Source organism: Cannabis sativa, chromosome 4, assembly GCF_029168945.1.
Source record: "Cannabis sativa cultivar Pink pepper isolate KNU-18-1 chromosome 4, ASM2916894v1, whole genome shotgun sequence".
Taxonomy (NCBI): Eukaryota; Viridiplantae; Streptophyta; class Magnoliopsida; order Rosales; family Cannabaceae; genus Cannabis; species Cannabis sativa.
In genome coordinates, this window is record NC_083604.1 from 63,374,441 (window position 1) to 63,398,512 (window position 24,072).

Consider the following 24,072-nt stretch of genomic DNA (forward strand, 5'->3'; position numbering starts at 1 on the left):
TTTGAATTAATCTTATATTCTTAACTTTTTAATTCAATTAATAATTATTTGTCACGTAATTATTAAGTCTTTTCTCTTTAATTTTCTTTTTGTTGATGATGCTAATTTATTCATATTTTGATTTCTACAATTTTTGTGTGACCATTAAGGTAGTGTTCTACTAGGGATCTAACGAGTTTCGTCCCTTCGCTAATCGCGCCTAAGAGTTCAAATTCCAGTATTGTATAAATCTTCAATTTGTTCTATTTCTTCTATTAACTGAAATTTTGCTACTTTTTTTTTTAATTTACAACTTTATTCTTTATATCTTATTAGGGACATTCATGGAAATTTGGGTTTCTTTGAAATATACAATTAATGAGCATTACTTTTTGATCATAGTGTGTTTTTCATGGCTGAAAACCTCAATAATCTCTATCATTTGATATCAAATAAAATAAAATTATCATGATGTATACATTATGGTCATTTAATGAGTAATTAGTGTGTTGAAATTGTCAAGCTGATATTTAGAATTGTTTATAATTGAATTGTTTCTTTTTCAAAATTAATATTAAGTATATTTATATGTTTATAGGTTTATCTATTTTCTCTAAGATCAATCATGCTCATATAGCAAAAAAATCATACTCATATAGACATGGTATTTTCATTTTGTAATTTAGATCTTCTTAGTCATTATTTAGTTCACTTAAATTTTTTCCGATTATGGTAACTGAAGTTTTGTTTCTTGTAGGTACTCTATTACAAAGATCTGTATTACATGTATTATTTATTTTTGACTATGAGGAGGTGGATTTCTTTATTGGGAAACATATAGCGTGACAAATTATTGTTTATATATTGAATAATTATTTTTGATTAATGAGATTCATATAAATAACTGTGTATATTAAATTCTGTATTCAAATAATTATTTTTTATTTTTACGTAATTATTTATTGTTCATATATCTAGAACCCTATTTGATTAAAGTTAAGATTATAAGATTAATTAATTTGTGATTTCATCCTATACACATAATAATAATCTCACCTAATAACTAATAATATTTTTTCTTTAATTTTTAATTGTACCACTTTCAAATAACATAGAAAAAAACTAGCATAAAATTTAATATACGTGCCTCGCACGTAGTTTTTTGCTAGTATATATATTGTAACACTCTAACTAACATAGGCGTATTACGTGATTTTTAAACATGCTGTGCAGCTCGTTGCTAATCAACGAGGTTTATGGAAAACGTGATTAATTAAAATTTTTGCTTTTTAATTAAACTTGTAAAATATTTATACAAAAGACTCGGGATCCCGATTACAAAATCATTTACAAAAGTTAACTGTTTATACAAAATAATTATCGCCTAGCGACTAGTTACAAAAATAGCCTTGCTGTCCCGAGGATCGTACGCTCCAGGCCTAACCGCCCCGACATGTACAATCTTCATAGGCTCGTTCACGGTCCATCAGCTCTAGCCTTGCCTTTACCTACACATAAACATAGCACTGTGAGTCGACAAACTCAGTAAGAAAAGCATAATAATACTCATACATAAATCCCGGTCATGATCAGACGCCCATACCCCTGATCATAACCCTAACTGCCGTGTCCAACACGATACTGAGTCCCCCTAACTGCCGTGTCCAACACGGCATTGAGTTCTGAACGTTCATAGGGACGGTACTATTGACAAGTAACAGCCTGATCGGTCGAACCGGTCATACTCCGGCTGCTGGTCATACTCCAGCCTGTACCAACGTGTTACAGTATCAGCCTGATCGATCGAACCGGTCATACTCCGGCTGCTGGTCATACTCCAGCCTGTACCGACGTGATACGTCAAATAGTACGGAACCACCAACCTAAGTGTCAGCCTGATCGGTCGAACCGGTCATACTCCGGCTGCTGGTCATACTCCAGCCTGTACCGACGTGACACAGTTGGATGGTTCGAAGCCAACATACATAACTAATGTAATCTAACAGGCTTCCTACATGCACGCTAAACATGTAATCTACATATGCATACTGTTATACTAATCTTACCTGGATTCCGAATTCAGGTGTGCCGGTCAACCTGACTGGAACTATCTGCGCGGCGGATTACAGGCTCCTAAACCATAAAAATCACAACACTATAAGTGATACGCTAAATCACTTCCTGGGGACTTAAACTAGGAACTAAAAGTTTCCTTATCGATAAAAAGCATGGCAATACCTCAAAAAACATAAAAATGAGGAAAACTAGGGTTTCAGAAAATTCCCCAACCGGTAGACCGGTTCTGCAACCGGAATTCCAGTTCTGAGAATTCCTGGACCCTCATCCGGAATTCCGGTTGCACAACCAGAATTCCGGTTCCTCGCAGGAATTTTTCAAAAATTCACTACTCAAACAAATCCAACCTAAATCACCTCAAACCTTCCAGACCTACTCCATATAACCCAAATAACATTTCTAAAGCATTGAATTCACCCAGAATACACAGAAATGAAAAACACCATTAAAGCCCAAGCTTTGAGTTTCAAAACTCAAACTTGGTTAGAATCAACTAACATGCAATCAAACTAGATTAAACCTACATAATCATGCATAATTAAACCCCTGAAAATGAAAGTAACTAACTACAACAAGCAATTAACAGATTTAACACATTTCTTTAAAAATTCATGTTCTTGAGCTAAAAACTTCAAAGCTTGAATCCAAGCAACCATCATGCATTCACTAACTCTAAACTACTTAAAATAACAAGATTAATCCTTTGACAACAACAATAAAACACAGCAGCAAGTATCACAACAATTCACATGCAACAATCATCTTTTAAACATTTTCTTCATAAAATACAAAAGGAAGAGGTTAGGAACCTTACCAAAGCTTGAGGAATACTTAGATTGAAAGGGAAAGGGCTTGAAAATCAAAGGAAAATTCCAGATTCTTGCTGCTTCAAAGAGGCCGAACAAGAGAGAGAGGTTGAGAGGAAAAAGCTTGTTTTTCTTTTAAATTTTCTAACTTTCTAATTTTTGACACTTTGAAAAATAAAAGAAAGGAAATCAATATATTCATTTCAGCCAACAATTAATATCAAATAACACTTAATTCAATTAAATAAAGCCCACTAAAGGACAAAATATCATTGGGGCAAAAAGACCATTTTGCCCCTCCACACTAAAATAACATAAATAACACTAAAGGGGTATTTTTGGGAAATTCTAAATTCCCGGCCATTCCTGACATTCCCAATGTCTAATAAACCGTCCCAAACTACTAACATACTAAGTTGTGATTTTTACTGAGCCAAACACCGAGTTCCAAAATACCGGGCACCGGAAATGCAAAATTATGAAAACTACTACATGACATAAAAATGCATCTCTGAATTCAATAATAACAGTATAAATAATTATTTAAATAGCTATAAATAATTTCATAATTAAACGTGATTAACTGCTAATTTCCAAATTAAACTAAGCGGTCTTTACAACTATTCCCCCCTTAAAAGGATTTCGTCCCCGAAATCTAACCTGAATAACTCCGGATATTGAGCTCTCATATCTGACTCTAGCTCCCAGGTGGCTTCCTCCACCTTGCTGTTTCTCCAGAGAACCTTGACCAATGCTATGGTCTTATTCCGAAGGACTTTATCCTTTCTATCCAGGATCTGCACTGGCTGTTCTTCGTATGTCATATCTGGCTGCAGTTCTAGGCTCTCATAACTGAGAATATGAGAGGGATTTGAAACGTATTTTCTCAACATCGAGACATGGAATACGTTGTGAACCGCTGATAAAGCTGGAGGCAACGCTAACCGGTATGCCACTTGACCTATCTTCTCGACAATCTCAAAAGGTCCTGTAAATCTAGGGCATAACTTGCCTCTTTTCCCGAAACGTTTGATCCCCTTCATCGGAGATACTCGTAAAAACACATGGTCCCCTACTTGGAACTCAACATCTCTGCGTTTCAGATCTGCGTAACTCTTCTGTCTACTCTGTGAGGCAAGCATTCTAGCTTTTAATTATGAAAACACCTTGTTCCAAAATACTGAGCCAAACACCGAGTTCCAAAATACCGGGCACCAGAAATGCAAAATTATGAAAACTACTACATGACATAAAAATGCATCTCTGAATTCAATAATAACAGTATAAATAATTATTTAAATAGCTATAAATAATTTCATAATTAAACGTGATTAACTGCTAATTTCCAAATTAAACTAAGCGGTCTTTACAACTATTCCCCCCTTAAAAGGATTTCGTCCCCGAAATCTAACCTGAATAACTCCGGATATTGAGCTCTCATATCTGACTCTAGCTCCCAGGTGGCTTCCTCCACCTTGCTGTTTCTCCAGAGAACCTTGACCAATGCTATGGTCTTATTCCGAAGGACTTTATCCTTTCTATCCAGGATCTGCACTGGCTGTTCTTCCTATGTCATATCTGGCTGCAATTCTAGGCTCTCATAACTGAGAATATGAGAGGGATTTGAAACGTATTTTCTCAACATCGAGACATGGAATACGTTGTGAACCGCTGATAAAGCTGGAGGCAACGCTAACCGGTATGCCACTTGACCTATCTTCTCGACAATCTCAAAAGGTCCTGTAAATCTAGGGCATAACTTGCCTCTTTTCCCGAAACGTTTGATCCCCTTCATCGGAGATACTCGTAAAAACACATGGTCCCCTACTTGGAACTCAACATCTCTGCGTTTCAGATCTGCGTAACTCTTCTGTCTACTCTGTGAGGCAAGCATTCTAGCTTTTATCTTCTCTATTGCCTCATTGGTCCGCTGCACTGACTCTAGACCTAGGTATTTTCTCTCCCCTGTCTCATCCCAGTGGATGGGAGATCTACATTTCCTATTGTATAACAGTTCATAGGGAGCCATTCCTATCGTACTCTGATAACTGTTGTTGTAAGAAAATTCTATCAACGGTAGATATTTATTCCATGAGCCTTCAAAATCCATAACACAGGCTCGCAACATGTCCTCCAATATCTGAATTGTCCTTTCGGACTGACCATCTGTCTAAGGATGGAATGCTGTACTGAATTTCAGCTTTGTACCCATTGCTCGTTGCAAACTCTGCCAAAATTTGGAGGTGAACTTCGGATCCCTGTCCGAAACTATAGACTTCGGTACCCCGTGAAGTCTTACTATCTCTCTGACATACAACTCTGCCAACTGATCCACTGTAAATGTTGTTCTAACCGGCAGAAAATGAGCAGATTTCGTAAATCGATCCACCACTACCCAGATGGAATCAAATAAACCCGTGGTCCTAGGTAACCCGACCACAAAATCCATCGTGATATCTTCCCACTTCTATTCTGGTAGGGTTAGAGGCTGCAACAACCCTGCTGGTCTCTGATGTTCAGCCTTAATCTGCTGACAAGTGAGGCATCTCGATACGAATTCTACCAAATTCTTCTTCATACCGCTCCACCAGAAGTACGGTTTAAGATCTTGGTACATCTTAGTGGTGCCGGGATGCAGAGAATACGGGGTAGAATGAGCCTCCTCAAAGATCTCATTCCTGAGTTCCACACTATTCGGAACACAAACCCTAGCTTTATACAGAAGCATCCCGTTATCTGACACTGAACAGTCCCTAGCTTGACCAGCCAAAACCTCATCTCTGATCTTCACTAACTCTGGATCAGTCATCTGAGCGACTTTAATTCTTTCCAACAGTTCCGATTGCAGCGTTAAGTTGTGAAGCTGACCTACCACAAACTCAATGCTGGATCTAACCATATCCTCTGCTAGCTGAGGTGAGATCTGAACCATACTAGCTACTTGCCCGGGACCCTTTCTGCTCAGGGCATCGGCCACTACATTAGCCTTCCCAGGGTGATAGAGAATCTCACAGTCGTAATCTTTCACTAACTCCAACCAACGTCTCTGTCTCATGTTCAAATCTTTCTGAGTAAAGAAATACTTGAGACTTTTATGGTCGGTATAGATTTCACACCTTTCTCCGTAAAGGTAATGCCGCCAAATCTTCAATGCGAAAACCACTGCGGCCAACTCTAGATCATGAGTCGGGTATCGCTGTTCATAATCCTTTAACTGACAGGAGGCATAAGCGATAACTCGATTGGGTTGCATCAACACACACCCCAAACCCTGTTTGGATGCGTCACAGTAAACTACGAACTTCTCATTGTCTGAAGGCAAAGCTAGCACTGGAGCGGTAATCAACCTCTGCTTCAGCTCCTGAAAACTAGCTTCGCACTTGTCTGACCAGATAAATCGCTGATTCTTCTTTGTAAGTTCGGTTAGGGGCATTGAAATTTTAGAGAACCCTTCCACGAACCTACGGTAGTACCCAGCTAAACCCAAGAAGCTTCTGATCTCTGTCCCTGTCTTCGGTCTCGGCCAGTCCCTGACGGATTCGATCTTTCCGGGATCTACCTTGATCCCATATTTGCTCACAATGTGCCCTAGGAAGGACACTTGAGATAGCCAGAATTCACATTTCTTGAACTTGGCATAAAGCTTGTGTTCCCGAAGCCGTTGCAGTACCATTTGAAGATGTATTTCATGCTCCTCTTCCGATTGAGAGTACACGAGGATGTCGTCGATAAACACAATCACGCAGATATCGAGGAAATCCTTGAATACTCTATTCATCAAATCCATGAATGCTGCAGGAGCATTGGTTAGTCCGAACGACATAACCAAGAATTCATAATGTCCATACCTAGTGCGGAAAGCTGTCTTCGGAATGTCCTCCTCTCGGATTCTCAGCTGATGATAACCCGAACGGAGATCAATCTTAGAAAAGACCGTCTTTCCCCGAAGCTGATCGAACAAATCATCGATCCTAGGTAATGGATATTTATTCTTCACCGTCAGCTTGTTCAATTCTCTGTAGTCGACGCACATCCTCATAGTTCCATCTTTCTTCTTAACGAACAAAAACTGGAGCTCCCCAAGGTGACACACTAGGCCGAATAAACCCTATGTCAAGCAACCCTTGGAGCTGAATCTTTAACTCCTTAAGTTCAGCTGGAGCCATTCTATATGGAGCTTTGGAAACCGGTTCCACCCCTAGTGCCAAATCTATCACGAAGTCAATCTCCCGCTGAGGTGGTAACCCTGGAAGTTCTTCGGGAAAAACATCTAAAAATTCCCGAACCACCTTGATGTCCTCTGGCCGAATGGTATCTGGCCGAGTGGTGTCCACCACCACGGCCAAAAACCCTAAGCATCCACCATGCAATAATTCTCTAGCTGACATGGCTGAAATCACCGGGATACGAGATCCCTGAACTGAACCAACAAACACAAATGGTTCTTCACTTTCCGGTTGGTAGATCACCATCTTCCTTTTGCAATCAATACTCGTCGAATATTTAGATAGGAAATCCATTCCTAAAATAATATCGAACTCTACTAAACTCATCTCTATCAAGTCAGCACTTAACTCTCTACCATCTATCCTGATCGGCATAGACCTAATCCACCTGTTGGAGATAACCAACTCTCCGCCAGGTAATAGGGTTCCAAACCCTGATTCATATCTATCGTACGGTCTATCCAATTTACTAAAGACTCTGGCTGCCACATAAGAATGTGTAGCCCCAGAATCAAACAGCACTGAGTAAAGCGAGTTATTAACAGAAAGCTGACCTGTGACAACTGATGGGCTGGCATCTGCATCAGCCTGAGTGATGGCGAACACCCTGGCTGGAGTGGGTATCGCCGGAGCTCTCGGTGCCTCTGAGCGGAGCTGGGGACAGTCCCTCTTGAAGTGTCCGGGCATGCCACAGTGAAAGCATCCCTGACCTTTGCACTCACCCCGATGGTGCCTTTTGCAGCTAGGGCACTCGGGATAGGAGAATCGGGCTCAGTACCACTGGAACGACTACCTCTATTATGGTTCCCCCGGAACCTCCTGTTTTGACTCGAGCCACCGGATGCAGTGGATGCTCTCTTCCTCTGATCCATGGCCGAACCACTACTCCCCCTGCTAAAGCCTGATGCAGGAGGGGTAAGAGCCCCGCCACTCGCCGGAGTACTAGCTGACTCCGACATACACCCAACTGCGCCCTTAGCTCGCAGTGCCTTCTCCACCATCTCAGCATAGGTGGTTTTGTCGTCGGTGGTGATCATCAAATCATGTTTAATCTTTGCATTTAACCCATCTAGGTACTTCTCTTTCTTGCTGAAGTCGGTTGGCACAACTCCCGAGGCTAACCTCGCCAACCGGTCGAACTGAGTAGTATACTCGGTCACGCTCATGTTCTCACGCTGGGTCAGGTGAGCGAACTCTTTCCTCTTGGCGCTTTTGACCGCCTCATTATAGTATTTGGCGTTGAAGAGTTCCTGGAACCTTTCCCAGGTCATAGTGGTGACGTCATGAATTTGAGACACCATGTCCCACCAGACCAGAGCGTCCTCCTGGAACTGGAAAGTGGCACACACCACTCTGTCATTACCGGTGACACCCATGAAGTTCAGGATTTTGGTAATCACCGTCAGCCACTGTTCGGCCTTCATCACGTCTGGACCTCCCAGAAAGACCGGAGGTGCCTGCTTCCGGAACCGTTCATACAAAGGTTCCAATCTGTTGGCCGCCACAACTAATTCGGCCTGAGCAGCAGGGGCAGGTGCCACTGGAACTACTGGCACAGCAACTGCAGGAGCACCCTGCTGTCTCAACCTCTGAATCTCGAGGTCTTGCTCTTCTATTCTGGCTTGCATTTCCGCAAACCTAACCTCCCAGTTCTGGGCTCCCTGATCGGCTGGGGGAGCCTGGGCAGCCTGTGGCGGGTTCTCATCACCCCGACCACGAGCCCTGCCCCGGGGACCTCTACCTCGGCCCCTAACTGGCGGGGGAAACTGAGCTCCCTGTCCTTGATTCGACCCCACTGAATTGCCCTGGCTCCCGGTAGTCCGCCCGGCGTCCATCTAGTCGAACCGCTGCGAAACCAAGAGTTGGCATATCAGGTCGTATTCAAGGAGAGCTTACTAATGCCGCTTAATTTGGAAATTAAAAACGAAACATGCGCCTATTCTACTATCAGGCTACTAACATGCTTCCTATCAGGCTTTTCTTATTCATAAATAAATAAATAAACTACTAAAGCAATAAAGGCTTGCTGAACCGTGGAACGAGCTAGGCGGCGATGATGATTGTACATGTCGTGACGATCTTCGGAAGACAACCTGGCGGCTCTGATACCAAATTGTAACACCCTAACTAACATACGCGTATTACGTGATTTTTAAACATGCTGTGCAGCTCGTTGCTAATCAACGAGGTTTATGGAAAACGTGATTAATTAAAATTTTTACTTTTTAATTAAACTTGTAAAATATTTATACAAAAGACTCGAGATCCCGATTACAAAATCATTTACAAAAGTTAACTGTTTATACAAAATAATTGTCGCCTAGCGACTAGTTACAAAAATAGCCTTGCTGTCCCGAGGATCGTACGCTCCAAGCCTAACCGCCCCGACATGTACAATCTTCATAGGCTCGTTCACGGTCCATCAGCTCCAGCCTTGCCTTTACCTACACATAAACATAGCACTGTGAGTCGACAGACTCAGTAAGAAAAGCATAATAATACTCATACATAAATCTCGGTCATGATCAGACGCCCATACCCCTGATCATTACCCTAACTGCCGTGTCCAACACGATACTGAGTCCCCCTAACTGCCGTGTCCAACACGGTACTGAGTTCTTAACGTTCATAGGGACGGTACTATTGACAAGTAACAGCCTGATCGGTCGAACCGGTCATACTCCGGCTGCTGGTCATACTCCAGCCTGTACCGACGTGTTACAGTATCAGCCTGATTGATCGAACCGGTCATACTCCGGCTGCTGGTCATACTCCAGTCTGTACCGACGTGATACGTCAAATATTACGGAACCACCAACCTAAGTGTCAGCCTGATCGGTCGAATCGGTCATACTCCGGCTGCTGGTCATACTCCAGCCTGTACCGACGTGACACAGTTGGATGGTTCGAAGCCAACATACATAACTAATGTAATCTAACAGGCTTCCTACATGCACGCTAAACATGTAATCTACATACGCATACTGTTATACTAATCTTACCTGGATTCCGAATTCAGGTGTGCCGGTCAACCTGACTGGAACTATCTGCGCGGCGGATTACAGGCTCCTAAACCATAAAAATCACAACACTATAAGTGATACGCTAAATCACTTCCCGGGGACTTAAACTAGGAACTAAAAGTTTCCCTATCGATAAAAAGCATGGCAATACCCCAAAAAACATAAAAACGAGGAAAACTAGGGTTTTAGAAAATTCCCCAACCAGGTAGGCAGGTTACGCAGCCGAATTCGGTTCGAGAATTCTGGACCCTCATCCGAATTCGGTTGCACGGGAATTCCGGTTCCTCGCAGGAATTTTTCAAAAATTCACTACTCAAACAAATCCAACCCAAATCACCTCAAACCTTCCAGACCTACTCCATATAACCCAAATAACATTTCTAAAGCATTAAATTCACCCAGAATACACAGAAATGAAAAACACCATTAAAGCCCAAGCTTTGAGTTTCAAAACTCAAACTTGGTTAGAATCAACTAACATGCAATCAAACTAGATTAAACCTACATAATCATGCATAATTAAACCTCTGAAAATGAAAGTAACTAACTACAGCAAGCAATTAACAGATTTAACACATTTCTTTAAAAATTCATGTTCTTGAGCTAAAAACTTCAAAGCTTGAATCCAAGCATCCATCATGCATTCACTAACTCTAAACTACTTAAAATAACAAGATTAATCCTTTGAAAACAACAATAAAACACAGCAGCAAGTATCACAACAATTCACATGCAACAATCATCTTTTAAACATTTTCTTCATAAAATACAAAAGGAAGAGGTTAGGAACCTTAGCAAAGCTTGATGAATACTTAGACTGAAAGGGAAAGGGCTTGAAAATCAAAGGAAAATTCCAGATTCTTGCTGCTTCGAAGAGGCCGAACAAGAGAGAGAGGTTGAGAGGAAAAAGCTTGTTTTTCTTTTAAATTTTCTAACTTTCTAATTTTTGACACTTTGAAAAATAAAAGAAAGGAAATCAATATATTCATTTCAGCCAACAATTAATATCAAATAACACTTAATTCAATTAAATAAAGCCCACTAAAGGACAAAATATCATTGGGGCAAAAAGACCATTTTGCCCCTCCACACTAAAATAACATAAATAACACTAAAGGGGTATTTTTGGGAAATTCTAAATTCCCGGCCATTCCCGACATTCCCAATGTCTAATAAACCGTCCCAAACTACTAACATACTAAGTTGTAATTTTTACTGAGCCAAACACCGAGTTCCAAAATATCGGGCACCGGAAATGCAAAATTATGAAAACTACTACATGACATAAAAATGCATCTCTGAATTCAATAATAACAGTATAAATAATTATTTAAATATCTATAAATAATTTCATAATTAAACGTGATTAACTACTAATTTCCAAATTAAACTAAGCGGTCTTTACATATATATATATATATATGAAATCTAACGGATAGAAGCGATCCAATCCAACATCTATTATTGATTGGTTGACGAAAATTAATTGGATCGGATGGTAAAATCTAATATTTAATATATAATTAGATCGGATCTGGATAGGCTAAAAAACATTGGATGTGGTCCAATAAATACCCCTATGATGATGAAGATTTTAAAGGAAAGAAAGTTAACAAGGTATGGTTTCTCATTTATTTTTGTTGTCAAGTATTTTATAGTTTATTTGTGAATTTTCTAGTTCTATTTTAGGGGTTTACATTTTTTTGTGGACTTTTGGTATTGGTTAGTTATGATGTGCTTTGTTAGGTTGAACTTGTTTAAATTTAGGTTTTTTTCGTGATATTGTTCTTGTTCTTTTTTTGTTTGTATAGATTTATTATTTAATGAATTTATTTGTGTAGTTTTATTTTTATTTATAAGTTGTTTTAAAATTGATTTGATTTATGTAATGTTGTTTTTAGGTTTTACAAAGTTGTTGTTTTAATGTTCATTAATGGATCTCTACTTTTTGGGTTTTTTTTGGTTGTTTATTATTTTGTTCACTACTTAGGGTTATTTTTATATTATTTTAAAAGTAAGCATAGAAATTATGTTTTATGTTTATTGTAATGTTATTTTGGGGATTTTTTTGTATTTTTTGTCAGGTGTATTATTGTTTATATTATTATTTGTTGTTGTTGTTGTTGAAAATCCCTTAAGAGCTTATTATTTTGTTCACTACTTAGGGTTACTTTTGTATTTTTATTTCAAAGTAAGCATAGAAATTATGTTTTATATTTGTTGTAATGTTATTTTGGGATTTTTTGTGTTTTTTGTCAAGTGTACTGTTGTTTATATTACTATTTGTTGTTGTTGTTGTGTTTTTAAAAATTTCTTAAGCGCTTATTATTTTGTTCACTACACAGGGTTATTTTTATATTGTTTTCAAAGTAAGCATAGAAATTATATTTTATATTTGTTGTAATGCTATTTTGGAGTTTTTTTGTTTTTTTTTCAAGTGTATTGTTGTCTATATTACTATTTATTGTTGTTGTGATACGATCTTGGATCATTCATTCCTCTTCAGGTGGATAGCCACCTTGGGTATAAATACCCTTGAGAGATACCATATAACACTTATCTCACAATTTCAGATTTTCAGTTGTTTGAATTCAAATTTTCCCGAGAACAAACACACAAAGAGGAGTTTTAGTGGTGAAATGAACCCAGTCTTCGACGTCCTACTCCAAATTGCCTTTTGCCTGAGAAATTATTATTTTCCAAATCATCCACCCCCAGTGATCAATCGTTTCTAGAGGAGTGAATTGGCAAACATCGATTTTAACTCTAAAATGGACTCCTTGATTGCCCTAGCCAACCGTCTTCGTGTCCAGTGTGCTTGCTTGCCTCTACCAGAACCATCAAAGATCAGTTTGGTACCGTTGATTCCACCATAAGGTATGTATTCATTTACCTCCATGCCTTTTAAACTCAGATCCAACAAATATTGAGAATAAATGAGCTTCAACAAATTGTAATTGAACCCTAAAAAATAGGGATATTTATATATTGTCACTCCTTTTACGGAGCCAAATGTAACAATTTTTTCCTTATAAATAGTGAATGAATTCACAAGGGGAAGGACAAAAAAGAAGAAGAGATAAGAAAGAAAAAGAAAGAAGAAGAAAAAGTAAAAAAAAAAATTAATTTTTTAAAATTAAAAAATGTAAAAAAGAAAAAAAAAATCTGATTTTTTAATTATTTTAAATATTTATAATTATTTTTTAAAACTAATATTACGTGGACTTAAGTGTGATTTTTGGACGGAGGTGTGCAGAGCAAAACGGAACCAAAATTTAGGTAGTTTAGCCACCAAAAATTCAATTTTTGTGGTTAAGTGTTACAAACCGTAAAGTTCAAGTGGTTTAATCGCTAATATCGCTAATAATAATATAAAATTATAAATATATATTATAAAAAAATTATATATTTTATTAATTAAAGTAATTTACAGCATAAATATTTAAGTTTAATTTCTTCATAAATTAAATTTAAGTATTATACCCTAAATTACTATATTATTTATTTATTTTAGTAAGGGTGGTTTTGTTATATTATTTTGCCCTAGAATATGGTGTTCTCTTCTAAAATCAGTGAACTAGTGAAGCCCAAATGCATAACTCGGGTTTGCATTTCAAAACCCCTATCTATATAAACCCTTTCTCTTTCCCCGCTCCTCGTTTCTCCTCCATTTCCATCTCCGCCGTCTGAGACTCCGCTCATCGTTCTCGCCGCTAGTCCTGGTTTCACTTCTCCCTACTATTGTGTTTTAGGGTTTTATTTCTTCATTTTCCTGCTTTCCGAAGGTAACTACAGCAGATCTCGTACTTAATCGCTCATTTTTTTTTTCTTGAGAATTGTTGGGATTATACTGATTGATTTGGTTGTGGTTGTTCAGTTCTATCCCTAGCTTTAAAGATGAAGCTCGTCAGGTAAGTGATTTTATGTATTTCTCCCTGAAATAATACTATCGTCTTTGTACTGTGCTAATTTGTATTTGACATTAATTTTACAAATGAACAGATTCTTGATGAAGTTGAACAACGAGACTGTGTCTATTGAACTCAAAAACGGCACCGTTGTTCATGGCACCATCACAGGTTTCTTTCTGCTCCACCTAATTTATTATTGTTTTTCCACGGTTAGGTTGAATCGCCTTTTATATGAACGATAATTGACTATTTCTCTGGTGCACTGTCATGGGAAACCTATACTGGGAGTACTCATTTTGTCTTCCAAATTGTTGTGTAGAAAAAGGAAGCTAAGCTTTGAGAAATGGGTATTCGCTATATGCATATGTGAGTGTCATTTGTGTTTTGTTTGTATTTTTATACTAATATATTCCATAGACAGTGTCTGACAAGGTTTTTATGGTATATTTGTATGATTTGCAATTTCGGAGAGGGTTTGTCTTCCTTAGGGTTTTAGATGTTTTTCCCCCTTTCTAAGAAAATCTTCAGGGATGTGTGATCTGTATGTTTGTTTTAACGATGCTATAGTGAACTTTATCATATTGAGTTAAAAATTTACATGGTACCCTGCAAAGTGAAGCTAGTGAAATTCGGCAACTCTGCAAAGTTGTTGAGGTTGAGTTCTTACTCTTGCTTTAGCCCTTTATGTCAATTTTGAAAAACTTTTTTTTTTCATGTTGTCTGGATCAATAACTCTTTTAGACGTATTGAAGTAATTCAATATGGGTTGAAGGTAAGTGAAGAGTTAACGGGTTCACATCGTAGTGTAGCTCCTGTAATGTCATAGAATATACAACAACCCTCTCCTCGAGGTATAGCTGTCATATTTGTCCTGAGAAATCACATTTCTCTTTTTGACATTTTGAAGTTCCGGCATGTATTCTTTAGTTATGAGTGTTGCTATGATTAAATTACCACATATGCAATTTCCATAGGTTGAATTTTCACACAATAGATGTTTATTGTTGTTTCATGTTTCTGTTTTCATGTAGAATGTTCATGTGATAGTGGCCTAATTTATACGCCAAGGGTAAAGTAAATTACTGTATACTTTTACATGGAACTTACTGACTTTACTGGAGTCTTAAGTTGGATTCGCATGTTTCCTTTTTTCTAATTGTTTGAATTATGGCTGGTCACAGGTGTGGATATCAGTATGAATACACATTTGAAGACAGTGAAACTTACTTTGAAGGGAAAGAATCCAGTTACCCTTGATCATCTTAGCGTGAGGGGCAACAATATTAGATATTATATTCTTCCTGACAGCTTGAATCTTGAGACTCTTCTGGTAGAAGAGACACCCAGGGTCAAGCCCAAGAAGCCAACTGCTGGTATTAAGAACTACTTTGTAGCATGTTTCCTTTTGACCCTGTCTTTCTACTTTTCTATGCTTTATATTTTGCATGTACTATAGTACTATACTATGCTACTATTACTTACAATTCAAATGGTTTTATAAATTCAGGGAGGGCTGTGGGACGGGGACGTGGTCGTGGCCGTGGAAGGGGTCGTGCACGTGGCCGTTAGATACATTACACTAATTTCAATTCTCAAGGCACATGGTTATGTAAAAACACCTATGTTGTAATGAAGAACTTATTGCAGATCTTTTAAGGTACCAGAGGAGTGACAATGTTGGTTACTCCATTTAGTTGTCTATCGTGGGTGATTTTGACACTAACATTTCTTGCTTGTAGTGTTAAATTTTGGATGTTGATTCAACGAGAATTAGTACTCCCAATATTTTGGCTGGCAGAGGTTCATTGATCAACCTGCCCCATTACCAAAATCATCCATTGATGGAATTTTTAGTGATTTATCCCATACAGCCATATCAAAAGTTATCGCAATGACCATCCCAAGACTACTCCAACTTTGGTAATTGGCTTAATATTTGTTTGAATGAAATGTAGATCGTGTCTGCTTGTTAGATCATAGTTTTATTTTTCATTTTTCAACTTCCTTTTGTGTGAAACAAAGCCAAGCCTAAATTTTTGAAGTTGACAATTATGAAGCTGCATTTATAATAGCTAGTTACTTACCAATAGCAGTAGATATGTTACACAATCTTTTTATAACTCACAGTGAATTTGCTTTTTAACATTAAATCAGGAGTTGATTACTTAGCGATCAGAGAGTATAGAGGGAACTGAAAGAAAGAAAACTCTTCTATAGTTAAGAAAAATAATGTAAAAAAATTAGAGAAAAATATTTTGCTGATGAGGGCATTTACTTTTAATTATAATATAAGATTACCAAAGAAGCTTGGTGTGCTAGGGGTTGTTGTGCTGTTGGAATGTTAATGATTTAAAGCTTGTTATCTGCAACCCGTGTCTGCAAATAATTAGTAATTTTCGACTAATTTTATCTTTAAAATATATGGGTTGTTAAAAAATTTCCTTCAGCTATTACACTAATACACTTACATATTTTTATAAATTAGCCTTTTTGCTCTTTAAGCTTTAACAACTATTAAATCCTAACTCTTAAAATAAAAATAAGAAAGATTCAATATTTTTTTTAATAAATTTTAAAAAATTAGTTTATGTTATAAATAGTATTAATTATGTGGATGTCTAAATCTTTTATTTGTTACCATTAATGTAATCAACATTCCCTTTTTCGTTTCTCTTTCTCTTAGTTTCTTAATATTTGACTCTTGTATGTGTATAAATAGGAGATCACCTATTGGAATAAAACACTCAGAAAATTCTCATCTCTTCTCCATTTTCTTTCTCTAAATTATAATATTACATAATACTAATATTTTATAATACGTTATCAGCACGAGCCTCTAACCAAGGTATGACAATGTTTTTGTTATGTGATCTCGAATTGCGTCAAAGTCATGATACACTAAATATATATATGTATATATATATATACTCATCTGATTGAAACACATTCGAGTTAGCCATTTTTTTTATGAATTAATATTTATACAATATATGTCTATGCTTATATATATCTATATAGATGCTTATATATTATATATGTGTGTTGATTTGTTTATCATATTATATTGTTTAATCTTATTATCTTATTCTATATTGTACTATATTATGTTGTATTTTTTTTTCCAAAATTTATGTATATGTCTAATAATTTACACTTTATATTGATATAGTTTTCTCCATGACAAATCTTGCAAAACTTAATTTTGTGGCACTTGATATTTCTGGAAAAAAACTATTTGTCATGGATTCTTGATGCTGAAATCCATTTAGATGCTATGGGTCTTGGAGACACCATCAAAGATCAAAATACTGAAACAAAACAAAATAAGGCCAAGGCTATGATTTTCCTTCGCCATCATCTCCATGAGGGGTTAAAATCTGAATATTTAACCGTAAAAGATCCTCTTGTGCTTTGGCAAAATTTGAAAGAAAGATATGACCATCAAAAAACTGTCATATTGCCAAAGGCTAAGAATGATTGGTTGCACCTGAGGTTGCAAGATTTTAAATCAGTAAGTGATTATAACTCTGCAATGTTTAATATCACTTCTAAAGTAATGTTGCGTGGAGAAAAAGTTACTGACTATGAAATGTTAGAAAAAACATATACTACTTTTCATGCCTCTAATGTGCTCCTGCAGCAGCAATATAGAGAGCGAAATTTTAAAAAATATTCAGAATTGATTTCATGTCTTCTAGTAGCTGAGCAGAATAATGAACTTTTGATGAAAAATCATGAATCTCGCCCAACTGGGTCTGCTCCATTCCCTGAAGTGAATGCTACAATTGCTGACAATCATAATCATAGTCGTAGTCGTGATCAAAATCGAAGTAATAGACGTGGTCGTGACCATAGTCAAAGTCGCGGTCGTGGTCGCGATCGCGGTCAGTAATGTTTGGCATCGTAATGGTCAAAATAAAAATTCATATACTCCAATGAAAAGCACAACTACTGAGAACAAGGGAAAAGGTCCTCAAAATAATAATCATAGAAATTCTGAAAATTTATGTTCCAGATGTGGAATAAAAGGACACTGGACACGTGCCTGTCGTACGGAAAAACACCTTGCTGATCTTTATGTGAAAGGAAATGAGAAAATAGAAGCAAATTTTGCCTATCAAGATGATAGTTTTCTCAAAGAGCCTTTGGATATTACGCACTTAGATGTTGCAGATTTTTTTAATGAAGATCTCATTAATAACATCATGAATATCGATAATGGAGATGTGAATGTCCACAATTAGTCACTTTTCTTTGTTATGTTTTTTTATTATCATCATTTATTTACTTTAAGGTGTTTATTTTATTTGGCATGTTTATGTAATGAACTTTTATTATTTAAGCATTTATATTTTGAACTTATTATGTTTTTTTTGTTAATGAAGTAATGGACATTTGTCATTCTATACATGATTCTACAAATAATGGTGATGATATGTGTTTGGTGGATAGCGCAACCACTCATACAATACTTAGAAGTGATAAATATTTTTCAAATTTATCAAGAATGAAGGCAAATGTTAATACAATATCAGGCACTGCAAATTTAATTGAAGGCTCCGGAAGAGCCATTATATAGATGCCTAGAGGAACAAAAATTATTATAGATGATGCCTTATTATCCACCAAATCAAAAAGAAATCTGTTGAGTTTCAAAGATATACGTCGTAATGGATATCATATTGAGACAATAGATGAAAATAATTTTGAATATCTTTGCATTACATCTATTGTTTCAAGAAAAAAGTGCATATTAGAAAAATTACCTGGTTTGTCTTCAGGTTTGTACGTTACACGTATAAGTACAATAGAAACTCATGTTATTGTGAACGAGAAGTTCACAAACCAGAAAAATTTATTTGTTATTTGGCATGACCGGTTAGGCCATCCCGGTTCAATTATGATGTGTAGAATAATAGAGAACTCACATGGTCATCCATTGAAGAACCAAAAGATTCTTTTATCCAGTGAGTTCTCATGTGCTGCTTGTTCTCAAGGAAAGTTAATCATTAAGCCCTCACCGGTAAATGTTGGAATTGAATCCCCTGGATTTCTTGAACGAATTCAGGGCGACATATGTGGGCCTATTTGCCCACCATGTGGACCATTCAGATATTTTATGGTATTGATAGATGCATCAACTAGATGGTCACATGTTTGCTTATTATCTACTCGTAATGTAGCATTTGCAAGATTGCTTGCTCAAATAATCCGATTACGAGCACAATTCCCAGACTATGCAATCAAGACAATCCACCTTGATAATGCTGGTGAATTTACATCACAGGCTTTTAATGATTATTGTATGTCAATAGGGATAAATGTTGAACATCCTATTGCTCATGTACATACACAAAATGGTCTAGCGAAATCATTTATTAAGCGCCTCCAATTAATCGCAAGACCATTACTTATGAGAACAAAACTCCCAATTTTGGGGACATGCTATTTTACATGCTGCGGCACTTGTACGCATTAGGCCAACATCATACCACAAATTCTCCCCACTACAATTGGCTTTTGGTCAGGAGCCAAATATTTCTCATCTAAGAATCTTTGGTTGTACAGTATATGTTCTGATTGCTCCACCACAACGAACAAAGATGGGTCCTCAAAGGAGGCTGGGAATATATGTTGGGTATGAATCTCCATCTATCATTAAATATCTCAAACCCACAACTGGAGATGTATTTACAGCACGTTTTGTTGATTGTCATTTTGATGAGACAAGTTTCCCAGCTTTAGGAGGAGGGGAAAAGAAACAGCTGGAAAAAGAAATTATATGGAATGCACAATCATTATCTCAATTTGATCCTCGTACAAATCAATGTGAACTTGAAGTTCAAAGAATAATTCATTTGCAAAATATTGCAAATCAATTACCAAATGCATTCACTGACCCAAAGAAAATTACAAAATCACATATTCCAGCTGAAAATGCTCCAATTCAAATTGAAGTCCCAGAAGGACAATTAATTAATGATTCTAAAGCACGTTTGAAACGTGGTAGACCAGTCGGTTCCAAAGATAAAAATCCTCGAAAAATAAAGGGAGCAAATAATCAAGATGGCCCTAATGAAGAGGCTGAAAATTTCGAGGAAGATGTTGACATAAACAAATCTCTTGAAGAGATTCAGGTACCTGAAAATATTAGCAATAATGAGATCTCAATAAATTATGTCAATACAGGAAAAGAATGGAACCGACTCGAAGTAATTGTCGACAATATTTTTGCTTATAATGTAGCGCTAGAAATTATGAATGAAAACGAGGATCTTGAACCTAAATCTATCAAAGAATGTCAAAATAGAAAAGATTGGCCAAAATGGAAAGAAGCAATTCAAGCAGAATTGAATTCACTTGCTAAACGCAAAGTATTTGGACCTATAGTCCAAACACCTGAAGGTGTGAAACCCGTTGGATACAAATGGGTATGTTTACGTAAAAGAAATGAGAAAAATGAAGTTGTGAGATACAAAGCAAGACTTGTAGCTCAAGGTTTTTCTCAAAGGCCAGGTATTGATTATGAGGAGACATATTCTCCTGTGGTGGATGCAATAACATTAAGATATTTGGTTAGCCTGACTGTGAGTGAAAAACTCGATATGCGATTAATGGATGTAGTCACAGCTTATTTATATGGATCACTAGATAGTGATATTTACATGAAGATCCCTGAAGGATTTAAGTTGCCTGATGCATATAATTCAAGCAATCAAGAAATGTGCTCAATTAAATTACAAAGATCATTGTATGGATTAAAACAATCAGGACGCATGTGGTACAATCGACTTAGTGAATATTTATTAAAAGAAGGATATAAAAATGATCCTATTTGCCCATGTGTTTTTATAAAAAGTTCAAGTCCTGAGTTTGTTATCATTGCTGTATATGTTGATGATTTGAATATTATTGGAACTCTTGAAAAACTTTCAGAAGATGTGGAATATCTAAAGAAAGAGTTCGAAATAAAAGATTTAGGAAAAACAAAATTTTGTCTTGGTCTACAAATTGAGCATTTAAAATGTGGAATTTTCATTCATCAGTCAACTTATACTGAAAAAATTTTGAGACAGTTTTATATGGATAAATCACACCCATTGAGTAGCCCAATGGTAGTCAGGTCACTTGATGTAGAAAAAGATCATTTTCGACCTAAAGAAGAACATGAAGAGCTCCTTGGTCCAGAAGTACCATATCTTAGTGCAATAGGAGCATTGATGTATCTTACTAATTGTACAAGACCTGATATAGCTTTCTCTGTCAATTTATTAGCAAGATTTAGTTCTGCTCCAACATATAGACATTGGAAAGGGATTAAGCACATACTCCGCTATCTCCAGGGTACTATTGATAAAGGATTATTCTGTTCTAATAATTATGGGTCACAACTTATTGGCTACGCAGATGCAGGATATTTATCTGATCCACATAAAGCAAGATCTCAAACTGGCTATTTGTTCACTTGCGGTGACACTGCTATATCCTGGCGATCAACAAAGCAAACTCTGGTGGCTACTTCCTCAAATCATGCTGAGATACTTGCAATTCACGAGGCAAGTCGAGAATGTGTTTGGTTAAGATCAATGACACAACATATTCGAGGAACATGTGGATTAACATCTAATAAAGAAGTACCAACAATTCTCTATGAAGATAATGCTGCTTGCATCGCTCAACTTAAAGGAGGGTACATTAAAGGAGACAGAACTAAACATATTTCACCAAAATTCTTCTTTACACACAATCTTCAAGAAAATGGTGATATCGATGTTCAACAAATTCGATCAAGCGATAATCTTGCAGACTTATTCACGAAGTCATTACCAACATCAACTTTTGAGAAGATGGTTCACAAGATTGGAATGCGTCGATTAAAGGATCTCCACGAATGCCAAAATGAGGGGGAGTAATTTCATACTGCACTCTTTTTTCCTTGACAGAGTTTTGTCCCACTGGGTTTTCTCGGCGAGGTTTTTAATGAGGCAGTTATTATGGACATCCAAGGGGGAGTGTTCTAAATAGTATTAATTATGTGGATGTCCAAATCTTTTATTTATTACCATTAATGTAATCAACATTTCCTTTTTCTTAGTTTCCCTTTCTCTTAGTTTCTTAATATTTGACTCTTGTATGTGTATAAATAGGAGATCACCTATTGGAATAAAACACTCAGAAAATTCTCATCTCTTCTCCATTTTCTTTCTCTAAATTATAATATTACATAATACTAATATTTTATAATAGTTTAGATTTTAAAAAAATTATTTTTAATAATTAAGAAAATTAAAAGAAATTATAATTTTAATACTAATTAAGTGATTTAAAAATAAATTTAGTTTTTTATTAAAAAAATTCATTTAGATATAAAAAAAAATATATACAAATTTAATTTTTTAAATTTAAATTTCACCAGAACTAGTTTGAGTCTATTTTTTTTCTCTAAAAATCTAGATTTATTCAAGTAAACATAACATTTTTTTAGTTTAATTCTAATTTTTTTTTTCAAAATATTTTTATATTTTTATTAAATTTTTAATTACTTTTCTTTATTTTTTAAGATATGAGTTTATAAATATAAATAAATTTGATTTTTTCTTCAAAAATCGTATTTTGTTTAAATTATATATTGTACTTTTAATAATTTTAGTTTGATTTTTTAATATACATGTTTATAAATAAAACAAAGTTTAAAAATATTTTTTGTAGGAATAATGTAGTTTTTTAAGAAAACTTAATATTGTTTTATTAATTCACTATTTTTATCAGATTTCTTAATAATTTTTATTAATTTTTTTTAGAATTAATAGAATATTATAATTTTTATTTTTTATTTTAATGAAATTGGTAAAATTTTGTATTGGTCAAAGCTCAAAGGTAAAAATACTAATTTTGAACGGTAAAAAAAACTAACCTAACAGAAGGGCATAAAACTGTACATTTAGGGTGCAAGATTAGGTAGTATCAAAAATTTAGGAGACAAAAATGTTAATTTTAATGTACAATGTGTTTTGTGAATGAACGAAACATTGATTAAAAGCTTGGGGTTAACATCGTGATTATCACTAGGACTGTACTTAAATTTTCGTAAATCGCCCAACCCGAACAATCCATCCAAACTAAATCGAGATAACCCAAAAAAAAATGCAAACCGAAACCCTGACGAAAAATATAATCCTCCCAATCTTTATATTGGGCGGAAAATAATATCAACCTGCCCAATCAACCCGAACTAACCCGACCAACCCGATTAAGAGTATTTTTATATATATATATATGTTTTTATTATATATAATCTATATATTATATAATTTATATACATATTTATATAAAAAAAAATAGAAAGTTTAAACTACTATATTTTTTTATGACAGATGATTTGAACTTTAAATTTAATCTTTATAATTATCTCATTATCACAATAACAAAAATATAACAATTGAATGTGAAAAAAAAGTATATTAGTGCTCGGTTTGTACGGGTTAACCCGACTATATTGACGAATTCATTGGGCGGATAGAAACTTTTTTTTTTCTTAATTGGGCGGGTTGCACTTAGATTTTTGTAACCCAATCTTTACATTGGGTTAAATAAAAATGTAACGTGAACCGACCAAACCGACTGACGTACCCCTAATTATCACACAATAGAATTGGAGTTTTTTTTTACTCATAATACCCTACCAATTTTTGTCAAAAGAGAAGCTAATTAGCTGTACTCGAACTCCATAGTGAAATTAGCCAACACACTTTGCTTTCATTTGTCTTATCTTATATAGGTTTTGTTTTAGATTTTAAGATGAGTAATTTGCGGCATAAATACTTAAGTTTTATGTTTTATGTCGAGTAGCAAATAAGTACCTAAATCGTATTTTTGGTGGTAAAAATATATTTCGTCACTAGTGTGGAACTTCTGTAAGTACCTGACCGTCAAGTGCCAGGTCAGTATCTACGTGTCCCTTATTTATTGGTGCATGTCATTAATTTTATTTATTATATAAATAGTTATTTAAATGTTTAAAAATTATAAAAAAATTAATATAATTTTATTT

General features: G+C 35.7%; 2 protein-coding genes across 2 annotated transcripts; both read left to right on the plus strand.

Annotated features, from left to right (window-relative positions):
• Nucleotides 1-13,622: 13,622 nt before the first annotated feature.
• LOC115714378 (small nuclear ribonucleoprotein SmD1a) lies at nt 13,623-15,852 on the plus strand. The gene is made up of 5 exons (XM_030643061.2): nt 13,623-13,895; nt 13,988-14,021; nt 14,113-14,189; nt 15,203-15,394; nt 15,529-15,852. The coding sequence occupies exons 2-5, from the start codon at nt 14,008-14,010 to the stop codon at nt 15,588-15,590; spliced, it is 345 nt and encodes a 114-aa protein (XP_030498921.1). The 5' UTR covers nt 13,623-13,895; nt 13,988-14,007; the 3' UTR covers nt 15,591-15,852.
• A 3,772-nt stretch (nt 15,853-19,624) lies between these two features.
• LOC133037060 (secreted RxLR effector protein 161-like) lies at nt 19,625-22,736 on the plus strand. Its single transcript, XM_061113869.1, has 4 exons — nt 19,625-19,659; nt 20,032-20,158; nt 21,068-21,577; nt 22,731-22,736. The coding sequence occupies exons 1-4, from the start codon at nt 19,625-19,627 to the stop codon at nt 22,734-22,736; spliced, it is 678 nt and encodes a 225-aa protein (XP_060969852.1).
• Nucleotides 22,737-24,072: the final 1,336 nt, after the last annotated feature.

Coding starts and splice junctions, on each gene's coding strand:
- LOC133037060 (XM_061113869.1), top strand. CDS start 19,625: ATGGGTCCTCAAAGGAGGCTGGGAATATATGTTGG. Junction 19,660..20,031: donor AGGCTGGGAATATATGTTGG/GTATGAATCTCC, acceptor GAAACGTGGTAG/ACCAGTCGGTTCCAAAGATA. Junction 20,159..21,067: donor AATCTCTTGAAGAGATTCAG/GTACCTGAAAAT, acceptor TTCATTCATCAG/TCAACTTATACTGAAAAAAT.
- LOC115714378 (XM_030643061.2), top strand. Junction 14,190..15,202: donor TGTTCATGGCACCATCACAG/GTTTCTTTCTGC, acceptor GGCTGGTCACAG/GTGTGGATATCAGTATGAAT. Junction 15,395..15,528: donor GCCCAAGAAGCCAACTGCTG/GTATTAAGAACT, acceptor TTATAAATTCAG/GGAGGGCTGTGGGACGGGGA.